General features: G+C 40.0%; 1 protein-coding gene across 1 annotated transcript in view; it reads right to left on the reverse strand.

Annotated features, from left to right (window-relative positions):
* Window positions 1-488: 488 nt before the first annotated feature.
* The window catches only part of slc18a1 (solute carrier family 18 member A1), a 51,645-nt gene continuing 39,950 nt past the window's right edge, over window positions 489-12,183 (reverse strand). Inside the window, exons 6-16 of the mRNA XM_077223247.1 lie at window positions 6,851-6,943; window positions 6,291-6,380; window positions 6,157-6,200; window positions 5,987-6,047; window positions 5,655-5,750; window positions 5,232-5,310; window positions 5,096-5,147; window positions 4,232-4,295; window positions 3,464-3,583; window positions 921-1,054; window positions 489-831 (exon numbers count right to left, since the gene is read on the reverse strand). Coding sequence (XP_077079362.1) covers window positions 724-831; window positions 921-1,054; window positions 3,464-3,583; window positions 4,232-4,295; window positions 5,096-5,147; window positions 5,232-5,310; window positions 5,655-5,750; window positions 5,987-6,047; window positions 6,157-6,200; window positions 6,291-6,380; window positions 6,851-6,943 — 941 coding nt within the window. The 3' untranslated portion in view covers window positions 489-723. The remainder of the gene's footprint in view (window positions 832-920; window positions 1,055-3,463; window positions 3,584-4,231; window positions 4,296-5,095; window positions 5,148-5,231; window positions 5,311-5,654; window positions 5,751-5,986; window positions 6,048-6,156; window positions 6,201-6,290; window positions 6,381-6,850; window positions 6,944-12,183) is intronic.

The raw sequence follows: 12,183 nt of genomic DNA on the forward strand, positions 1-12,183 counted from the left end.
CATAACACTATAAAATATAAAAAGACAATTTACAAACAGTAATAATAAACAAAATGTACTGGGGAAATGTATGTTTATTCATTGGACAGATTTGTCAATTAATTCATAGACAGAATTCCATTTCTATGGGACTGCATTTTATTAAATGCATTTTGCCTGATTCAGTGCATCTTGAACTTGTATTTTTTTATTGGATCTGGCAGGTTTTGATCAGTTCTTTTCCAGGTATCTGAGGAAATCCTGGCACAGGAGGTTGGTTATTTCCCCTGCTCTATCTAGAACATGACAGCTGCGCAAATGGATTTTTAAACACCAATCACATTTTTTATTATAATATTTTTATTGTGGTATTGTAATTTCTGGGAGGGAAACAATACAGACATAATTGAAATGCGGGACACTGCTTATGTCTTGGACAAAGCTCCCAATTTCGGGACTTGTGATCACCCTACTAAAGGGTATGACACATCACAATGAAAACAATCAAATCAAGTTGACAAAGTATTGGCCCATTTATTTCATTCAAACCAACTGACAAAAGACATGATAAACAACAATTACACAAGTGTACAGCTAAGAAAACAATATTTATGTTGCACTAACTATTTGTACTCAAAAATGTAATCATATATTGAAGGATGGGGAAAGTTATTGTTCAAATATTGTTTTAAACCTGTAAAGATTGATGATTCGTTTGCAAGTTCCTTTATGAGTATGTGTACATCACTCTTCAGTGTCCTCCTCACTGTCATCACTCAGGGGGAATTCTCTGTACCCACGCTGTGTATTGTAGCTCTTCACATGCATTGGACACTCCTGATTTATAATAGCCTTTAGAAACAAGCATCTGCCTTCATTATGAAACATTTGTAAGCATATTGATAAAGACATGCAGGAACAGGTACATGTGTGAGTCTCACCATCTTCTCTTCCCGAACAGCAGGATTTTTGAGGAAGAAGCAAAGGGGTGCATACAGGATGTTGACTACGCCGATGATCACCATGAGATTAGGGAAGCCGATAGCTCTTACAATTGCCCCTCCGGCAGATGGACCTACAGCATGAACGCACAAAGGAGGAAGAGTCAATTTGGCTCCCAGAGCTCTTAGGGTGAGCAAACACGACACAACAGAAGTTTTGAAAATAGTTCTAAATGGGATGTTTATTTTTATTTTTGTAACTAGGTAACGGAGTTATCACCGTTTAAAGGGCATCTTAGAGGGTAAAAAAAATCTAAATTAATACATATCCTTGTATGAAAATACCATATGAAAAGTTAACGCAGGAATTAAAATGTTTTAAAACAACATAAGGGCACCAATTTAGTAGATAAAGTGAGTGTTTCTTTGACTGCTCGAAAAAAACGCTTTTTTTCAGTATCGCGTCATTTTACGTCACACGAGGGAGTTGTATGTTACCCCTTTTCCACCAAAAAAGAACTGGTTCGGAACTGGTGCTGGTTCAAAGTTAGTTCGGAGTTGGTTCAACTTGCGAACCTTCTCAGAACCGGTTTGTTTTCCCACTGACTAGAGCGCCCGGCGAACGACGTCGTTACGTCACTGTGTACGTCGCCATACAGAAACGCTAGCAAGTACATTATTTTGGGATTATGTCTAACTTGTGTACCATGAAGGCTTTAAAAACAATTGAAATAAGTAAGTCTTTTAATCTTTTCCTTTGATATGTAATCATTTCTGATTAGTTATGTACCTCTGTCTTGTGTCTTTTTTTCTTTCCGTTTATTTGTTCTATATTTTGACAGTTTTCTTCTTTGCTTACATAATGTTTTCAATAAAAAAATAAAATTTACAAAAAGCTAGAAACGCTTGCGCCAACTTCAAGCATAATAATTACAATGGTGGACTACATCGTGTTTCTGCAAATGTTTCTCCTGGCTTTGCGGTCATAAAATATGTTTAGGACACATCTAAACCCGCCTCCAGCCCCGCCGTAAGCATGACACGGTGGTAAAAGAACGGTTCTCTGGTTCTAGTCCAGCAAAGAGTTGGTGCCGCTTTGGAACCAGTTTTCCTGGCCGAGAACCGGTTCTTTGGCTGTCGAAACACAAAGAACCGGTTCGCGAGTAGGCACCGGCTCCGAACCGGCTCTCAAAATGCTTTGGTGGAAAAGGGGTATGTGTGCTCTGCATCAGCTCTGTGCTGAGTAGGTTGGTATTCAGTAAGAGCGGTCGTGAGTCAGTGTTTTCGGTAGTTTTTGTATTTTAATTTATCATCGTCATGGTAAATTCCTGCCTGAAGTGTGAGTATGCTATGTGTAGCACAAACGGATTCAGGCAGCATGCCTCAAATCCAGGATGCTGCGTTAGGCACGTTACATCTGCTGGCCGCGGGGCGAGGTCCTCGACCAGCGACAAAAACGCGCTCACCTCCCTACAGCACAAGCTCTCCACCACAGTTTCCATCGGACGACACCGCCCACACAGACACCTGCCAAACACAGCGACACAGACGCTTACTACTCATTCCCTCTCCCGGTAAGCCAGACGGTGTCAATGACAATCAATCACGAGGAAAACTAGTTGGCACAATCAACAATAATCACACTGAAGACATGACCAGCCTACTCGGCGTTGGCTACGTTTGCAAACAACATTTTCACCGGAGAAAAAGGTAAAAGCTTAGTAATAAACTCTAGGGGTTCACAGGTGGGATTGTCAAGCTAGCCCATAGCTAGCACAACGACATAATCACTGTCACTAGATATAAAGAAAACGTTGACTTTCACTCGATGCTATTCACTGACAGTAAAAAAAACTTGTTATTGTATGCACTGCTGTTCATAGACTACTAGCTCCAGCGGTCATTGCTGTGTTTCTAAATGGTAGCAACTCACCAGGACACTCCACCAACTCTCCAGTCATTCTCCTCTGACCATGCATTTATTTATTAATTATATGGCTGTGGGCCATCATAAATGTTAACTGTGGGTCTTGCCACCTCTTCCTCATCCCAGTTAGACGCCATAGTCAGTGGTAGAACTAGTTCTAGTAGCTGAGAAAGGCTGAGGCTATCCACCACGTCTACCTCATGTGACGTCATCGCCGTGTTGCGTAAAAAATAACCGTCGCTTACCAAAAACTACAAAAACTGGACTTTAACACCATTTTGGAGACATTTCTAACTTTATATACATATCTTGACTGCTTTATGTACCCATTAATCGACAGTGGTGTTTAACCTGCAAGATGCCCTTTAAATTTTGTAGTTTAAAAGGAGATGATAACAATATTGTTTTCAAAAACTAATACTTTTTGAAAACTTGTTTCAAAAATTCGCATTTTCAGGGCCCCAAAACACTGTTGTGTAAATAAACGGCCAAAATGCATAAAAAGTTTTCAGTTGGAAACAGTGTTGTGTAAACAGCTCCCTATAGGAATAAATTGCACAAAACATGTCTATTAGTAAAAATATATTCAAGTACATCTGCATTGAGGTGCAATTACCAACAGCAAATCCCATGCAGAGTGCCACATCAGCAATAGCATACACGCTTCCATACACAGAGGCATGTCGGATATCCACTAGGTAAGCCATTATTGCGATCATAGAAGAATCAACCATTCCTGGAAGCACAAAAAATGTATGTATATTTCCATATGTCATGCAAAGTAATAGAGTTATCTATGTTAAAAGCATTGTTCACACAACAATGTTATGTTTTCTTTCTGTGGAACACAAAAGATAAAGAATGTTTTTGCTTATACAGTGAAAGTCAATGGGGTCCAAAAAAAATTAGACCCCACTGACTTCCATTGTATGGGCAACAACACAGAGATATTTTTTAAAAACTGCAGCTACTTTTGCGCATATATTCAAATGCGCATACCTATAGACTAAACACGTAATATGCATGTGCACGTCGTCACCGTTTTCACAGATTCACGTTTCTGAAGTTTACACGTTTTTCTAAACTTTACAAAACTTGCATCTTGGAACCCAAAGTTTGCGTCCTCGAGCCAGCAAACACTGTTGTTGTGCAAATGAACGGCCAAATTCAAAGTTTTCTGTTTTCAGTTAAAATGGTGTCGTGTAAGCGGCCCCTAAATTAATAATTTTTACAACGGAGGTGAATCAGGAAAAAAACGTTTAAAAAAACGTGTCTTGACTTGAAATTTGTGCTCCACAGAAGAAAGTCATGAGTAAATGACAGAATTTGCATTTTTTGGTTAACACTCTTTAATACTGAATGAGAAATAATTAAAAATATTCACCAATAGCAAATCCCAACCCTCCATTGGGACCAATAAGACCATAGATGTTTTTGGCAAAGGGAACCTACAACAAATTCATGTAATGTTACTGTAACGTGTTGTGTTTTGGTGTAGTTTTTTCAGTCAGTACTATGTACCGTTTTGCCTCAGTTACCAGTCATTTTCCTGGTTGTTATTAAGTTCCTGCCCCTGTTCTGTTTTACCTCGTTTACTCTCCCTGTGTATTAAAATCCTTAATTCTGTCTGTTCATTATTCTGTTGATTATTACAATCACCACAGTCCTTTTATATATACAGAACTGTTTAAAAGATTGGGGTCAGTAAGATTTTTAAATGTTACTGAAAGAAGTCACTCATTTGCACAACTGCTCAATTTATTTGATCAAAAATACAGTAAAACAGAAATATTATTACAATTACAACTATTTTCTATTTAAATATATTTTGAAATTAAATATTAAATTCCCTTGATGGCAAAGCTAAATTTTCAGCAGCATTACTCCAGTCTTCAGTGTTACATGTTCAGAAATCATTATATAAAGCTAATTTGGTGCGTTTTTAATTATCATAATATTTTTATATGTTTTTGTGGCAACCAAGATAAAATTTGTCAGCATTTTTTTTATGAATAGAACATTCAAAAGAACAGCTGTTATTTAAAATAGAAATCTTTTGTAACATTATACATTGTTTTACTGTCACTTTTGATTAATTTAATGAATCCTTGCTGAATAAAAGTATTAATTTCCTTTTAAAAAAATGCACTGACTTTTGAAGGGTAGTGTAGTTGTTTTATACATAGTTCAAGCACGCATGGGCCTTGCTGTTCTTGAAGTGTAATGCAACATGATTTGTGATACTCACACAGAGCAGACTGATGCCAACTATAAGCATGCCAATCATGGAGCACAACCACCTAAATCAAAGAGACACATTTCTAAATTATGCAAATAATTTTGCATAATAATTCCCCCCGGCCCCCTCCCCCCTTAGCTATTACCTTCCCATTTTATTGGCCAGTACACCAAATAGATTGGTTCCAATGAGGTAAAAAACACTAGCTGGTAAGAAAGCCATACCTGCAATTTCAGTGGCTACAGTTAATTCAGTCAACAGACAGACAGACAAAACACAGACAGAATACTTCACAAATTCATCAGAATCCTCTTACTGGATAGCTTCGTTTAACTCTTACCAGTTGATTGAACTACACAAAGAAACCACAGATCTTCTCAAAAAGTCACATGTTTCACTTATTTCTCACTAAGTAAGTTGCTAATGATATAATGGTTCTGAACTCTTTCAAGTAAATTACTTTAACATTAAATTTGTCAGAGAGGAAACAAACAAAATTATCTAAATAAGCAGGAAGTAAAGTAGTTTCAATCACATTTTAATGAGTTGGAATAATAGAGTTTCTTACCAAGCTGCCATTTTGGCGAGCACATTGTTTGCATCATCCAGATGGGAAGAGTGGGCTCTAAAATAGCCACCCCCATGTTTGCAAAGCACAAAGATCCTGTAATTATATACAGGAACCATAATCTTACTCATCATTCACTCAACATAGCTCTTCATCAGCTTCATTTACAAATCGTTTTAGCTGCTCACATCCAAACATATAGCCATGATTTTATGGAGGCACACATGTAATTACAGAAAAAGCTAGTACACCTCCACAACAACTTTTTAAACTGGTTTGACTGTGGGCAGTATTTGAGGAAGTATTTGATTTGGTTTTATTTACACACACACCTGCACTAATGAGTATGTAGGGATCCTTCAACAGGGTAAGTAATGGTGTTCCTTCCACACTCTGAACAGAAGACACATAAAAATCACTCCAACTTATAGTAACAGTAATGCAAACTTTTATCATCTATCAACTTTCATAACTCTCATTTTAATGAATGAATGCTACTCACCCCTGGAGATATTTTTGAGGGCTGAAGGATGCAGAGCTGGAGGGCTGGGTATCGAAAACAATTCGATAAATCAACTTAATTGAATGTAAAAGGCCAAAGGAGCATATTCATTATTAGTTTTACTAATGTCTTACCTCCATCAAACAGAGCCAGAAAGGCAAGGACGAGGAAGGGAGAACTTTTACCAACAAACTCGTACATAACACTGCCAAATGGCGCTCCAACTGAAACGAGTACATTTCGCATTGTTAAAAATTGTCATTTGTGGCACAAATTCTGTCACCTTCATTTAGGTGCATTATAATTGCTGATCATTTTCAGTTGTTGTAATTTGGTGCATTACATGATATTACTTTACATTGTTATATAGTGTCCTACATTGGCACCATTATATAAGACCTGAACTGAGCTGGAAGATGACCTCACTGTTTTCTCCAGAGCGGCTGTATAGATAGATTAACTAAATCAATAAAAAAAATTTACTACAGAAATGAACCATCACTGAACTTTCTTAAGCTGGACTATGACACTATTTTCTTCTAGATCTGCTGTACAGCCGAAACTTTGTTGCATTATTTTACTGTTATCACTGTAAAGCTCCTTTGAAAAAATCTGTATTGTAAAAAGCACTATTTAAATAAAGGTGACTGTGAAGCACAATATAGAAAAAAATACAGTACTACATACAACTTACTGAGCACTCCCATGGCAAGTCCTCCCAGTGCAAATCCCATGGCAATTCCTCTCTCATTGTCATCTGTGTAAACACTTGCTAACATTCCCAGACCTACGAAAGAACAGTCATTTTGATCATAAATACAGTGGACATAAAAGTCTACACAACACTTTTAAAACAGGCAGTTTTTGTGATGTATAAAAATGAAACTAAAATAAATCACTTTTGTAGCTTAAATGTAAAAATTATAACCTATGTAATGCCCCTGAAAACCAAAGTGACACTAACTACACAAGTGTGCAATCCCTTTTATAATTGGGTATGTGGCTGTGTTCTAAATTAACTAATCATCAGGCTTATGTGAAATAGTACACACCTGTATTTACCTTAAGTGACTTTGATAAACTCCAAATAAACCTCAGCTGTTCTTGTAAAAAAAATTCTGACATCTTGATTGCATGCTACAAGAGCCATGGGCCACAAAGAGCTTACAAAGTATTAATGGGGTCTAATGTATAATTTCCAAGGCATTAGATACACCATGAAGCACAGTGAAGACAGTCTTAAACAAGTGGAGAAAGTATGGCACAACAGTGACATTATTAAGAAAAAAGCATCCATCCAAAATTGATTGAAAGACAAAAAGAGAAAACTACCTAGGGAGGCCTACAGCAACAAGAGTTACAGATCTTTCTGGCAAGTACTGGTTGCTCCCTACATATGAAAACAATCTCACGTATTCTCCATCTGTATGGGGCAGGGTGGCAAGCTTTTTCTGACTAAAAAAAATCAACCAAGCCCGGCAAAATTTGGCAAAAACATTCAGTTTCCCAAAACCATTTGTAAAATGGGTTCTGGTCTGATGAGACCAAGATTGAACTTTTTGGCCAAAATTGTTTACAGATTTGTTTGAGGAAAAAACAACAACAGCAAAACAAAAACAAAAACCATAACCATACCCATGGTGAAGGTAAGGTAAGTTGGAGGGAATCATTAATAGCTCCAAGTATCGGTCGATTTTGGCATAGAACCTTCTTGAGTCGACTAGAAAACATCTCCGGTTACTATCGTAACCTCGGTTCCCTAGGAGGTGGGAACAGTTCCCTGCGGGAACTCCTCCCTTCTCCACTTTTCTTAACATCTTATGGGCTAATGCCAGCTTGGAACAGCTGGCCAATTGTTGTGAAGTATGCAAATTCTGACAGGCTCGCGGGCAGTATAAATGGCATGGGCGTGAGTTTCGCGACAATTCTGCCAGAATCACGACTGAACGCTGCACAGCTGATCGAACAGCAAACACGGCGGCTGACGCAATGTATCGTTCCCGCCACTCAGGGAACCAAGGTTACAATAGTAACCAGAGACATTCCCTTTCAAGAGCGGTAACTCTACATTGCGTAGCTACGCAGAGGGACCTTTATTAAATCCCGCCGTGAGAGTAGTGTAGAAGATAAGCCCGGGGAAAACGGGGCCAAGCTACACCAGCCACGGAAGAGACAGGCAGTCAGTCAGCCAATAGCCGCGCCGCTAGGAGTGCTCGCATCTGATAGGCGGAAGTAGACCAATGAGACATCATCCCCGACCTTATCAAAATTTGATATACAAATGCAATGAAAGCGAAGGATGCACTGATCCAGGGCAGACACAACACAATAAGCACTCAAGCATGAAAGTAGACACAGTGTCAATGGCGTTAGCAGTAACAACTGTATTGAACACTAGTAGCCAACAGCATAGCGGTAACCACTGCGTACAACTAGAACAGTTCACAATACATGAGTAAGGAAACACTTGAGACACCACAGATGATACATCCAGCTTGTAAAATCTGGCGAAGGTGTTCTGAAAAGACCAGCCAGCAGCAAAACATAAACCCAGGCTTACAAAGAGGCAACAGCCCTCGTCGAATGAGCTCATATGTTAGGGGGGAGAACTTTCCCCTGGTAAGCCAGCGTGACAGCATCCACAATCCAGTGAGAAAGTCTCTGTTTTGAGACAGTTGATGTCTTTCCCTTATTACAGCAACCAAAGCACACGAAAAGCTGGCCCGACTGTAGAAAGGCGGCCACGCGATTAACATACAAAATAGAGCTAGATCCCACGGTGGCACTGAAGACGGCCATGAAGGACATAATCTCCTTGCTCCCCTGAGAATCTGACCACCAGAGCATGCCTTCCGATCGACTGCCCGTAACCGGGGAACGAAACGAAGCAGTAGCAGCCACATATTCCTTCAGCGTGGGTGAACTCACATTATTTTCCAGTCTGTGCTGCAGAAGCGCCAAACATCCGAGACGGGGGGAACCACCGTGTCAACGTCAGTATCCTGGAACCATTTACACCAATCACAGAGTAGAACAACAGCCAGTACCTAGCTCCTTTGGGAGTGCTCACAGGTGATAGGCAGGGCCGGACCAATGAGCTGCTCAGCTCAAGTACACCAGAATTGCAAATAAGCTAGAATCTTAGGCTGTACTGAACAATACATAATACAGTATAACACCACGACAGCATAATCACATATCAGTATGTACATTAGCACAGACTCAGCGGCCGAAGCGGCAACAACTGAGCAAACCCGTAGTCAAAACTCAAGACTAGAGGCAAGGCAAGGCAAGTTTATTTATATAGCACATTTCATACACAATGGTAATTCAAAGTGCTTTACATAGAAGAAATTAAAATAATCAAAAGAAATCAGAATAATTAAAACAGTTTAGAATAAAAGATAAAATACAGAAATCAGAATAATTAAAACATAAAATAAAATACAGTGCAAACAGTCGGACGAACAGTGGCACAGTGCTCATTCAGTAAATGCACAGCTAAACAGATGTGTTTTGAGTCTGGATTTGAATGTGACTACTGTAGGAGCACATCTGATCTCTTCTGGAAGCTGGTTCCAGCTGCGGCTGGCATAGTAGCTAAAAGCAGACTCGCCATGCTTAGAGTGAACCCTTGGTATTTCTAGCCGATGTGATCCTAATGATCTGAGTGATCTGTTGGGTTTATATTCACTGAGCATATCTGCAATGTATTGAGGTCCTAGGCCATTGAATGATTTATATACCAGTAATAATACTTTAAAATCAATCCTAAATGTAACTGGCAGCCAGTGTAAAGACCTGAGGACTGGTGTGATGTGTTCATATTTTCTGGTTCTGCTCAGAATCCTAGTAGCAGCGTTCTGTATGAGCTACAACTGTCTTATGGTCTTTTTGGGAAGGCCAGTGAGGAGTCCATTACAATAATCCACCCTACTGGTGATGAAAGCATGCACAAGTTTTTCTAAGTCTTGACTGGAAACAAAGCATCTAATTCTTGCAATATTTTTCAGGTGATAATGTGCTGATTTAGTTATTGCTTTGACATGACTACTGAAACTAAGGTCTGACTCCAGAGACACACCCAGATTCCTGACTTGATTTTTAGTTGTTTGACCCCTAGACTGAAGGTATGCGTTCACCTTGAGAACTTCATCTTTGTTTCCAAATGCAATGACTTCAGTTTTGTCTTTGTTTAACTGAAGAAAGTTTTGGCACATCCAATTGTTTACTTCATCAATGCATTGGCAAAGGGAGTCAATGGGGCTGTAATCGTTAGGCGATAGGGCTGAGTAGAGCTGTGTGTCGTCTGCATAGCTATGGTAAGCGATTTGGTTCTTTCTCATTATTTGGCTCATTGGGAGCATGTACAGGTTGAATAGGAGTGGCGCAAGAATTGAGCCTTGAGGGACTCCGCATGTCATGGATGTCCACTCAGACTTATGGTCTCCTATACTCACATAATAACCTCTGCCTCCTAAGTATGACCTGAACCATTTTAGGACTATCCCAGAAAGCCCGACCCAGTTTTCCAGCCTGTCAAGAAGTATTTTGTGATCGACAGTGTCAAATGCAGCACTGAGGTCGAGTAGTACCAGCACTGATAATTTGCCTGTATCAGTATTTAAGCGAATATCATTTATTATCTTTATGAGCGCGGTCTCTGTACTGTGGTGCGGTCGGAAACCAGATTGAAAATGGTCAAAGTATCCATTCGAGCTTAAGAATTTGTTCAGCTGATTGAAGACAACTTTTTCAATGATCTTGCCTATGAAAGGAAGATTTGAGATCGGTCTATAGTTGTTTAATATGGTCTTATCCAGATTGCTCTTTTTCAGGAGGGGCTTGACAACAGCAGTTTTCAGGGAGGTCGGAAAACTCCCAGAGAGAAGTGAGGCATTTACCACTTCTAGGAGATCTGCTTCTAAGCTGTGTAACACATTTTTGAAAAAAGATGTGGGAAGTGCATCAAGGGGGCGCAGGTTGATGTTTTTAGTTGCTGTACGGTTTCTTCCAAAATTTTGCCATCAATTTATTCTAAATCAGACATAGTGGCTACTTTCTCGTGCTGTTGTCTGATCTGCCTGACACCAGCGCAACTCAAGGATATATATAAGGATATCAAGGATAGAATATAATTGAGGATAATCACTCACCGAAAGCACTGTTCTGTGAAGATCAGCCGGTTGCAAAACATACAACCCTAAAGACGCGCCTACATGGATTATGAAGAAGTGATAGACCTCGACGAGTGAGCTCACATGTTAAGGGGGGTCTTTCCTCCTGAACGTGCGCTAGTGAAGTGCTCGGTTGATGGGTCCCGGGTCCAGTATCAGACGGAATCCTCCATCCCTCTTGGGCACCACAAAATAGCTCTTTCATTCTTAGAATTGGGCGTTTTTAGGCGAAGTCAGTGACGGACCCACACCTGACACAGGGTCTGGACTGAAGAGAATTCCTGTTTTGAATTATCCCCAGTAGCCAAGGTGAAACGCCTGGAATAACTGTCCACGGGTCTAGAAAATGACACCGGCCATATAGTTCTATGGCCACTGTTGCCAGTTTGTAGACTGGAGTCCTGCCCCAGCCAGGCTGGCTGCCGATGGGGCACAAGCGGTATCGTGCACGATGGGGAACATTGGCACTCTCGCGTTTTTCCATCGGGAGGCCAATATAGGCATGGACTGTGACTCCGCGCTGGCACAAATCCTGAAAAGGTTAGCCATCGGATGCGAGGAAGAAAAGGTAACTAGTCCTAAGGTGCAACTTCAATGATGACAGCTTAAAGAAAGAGATTCTGACACAATTGTTGCATCCATGCATTTTATACTGCCTGCGAGCCTGTCAGTATTTGCATACTACGTGACAATTGGTCAGCCGTTCCAAGCTGACGTTGCCCATGAGATTTTAACAAAAGTGTAGAAGGGAGGAGTTCCCGCAGCGTAGCTACGCAATGTAGAGTTACCGCTCTCGAAAGGGAACTGAAAATAAAAAGACCTTTTCAGAAGAGTGAAAATATTGCCAAGT

Source organism: Siphateles boraxobius, unplaced genomic scaffold, assembly GCF_051911475.1.
Source record: "Siphateles boraxobius isolate OS27281-9 unplaced genomic scaffold, OSU_SipBor_1 9, whole genome shotgun sequence".
NCBI lineage: Eukaryota > Metazoa > Chordata > Actinopteri > Cypriniformes > Leuciscidae > Siphateles > Siphateles boraxobius.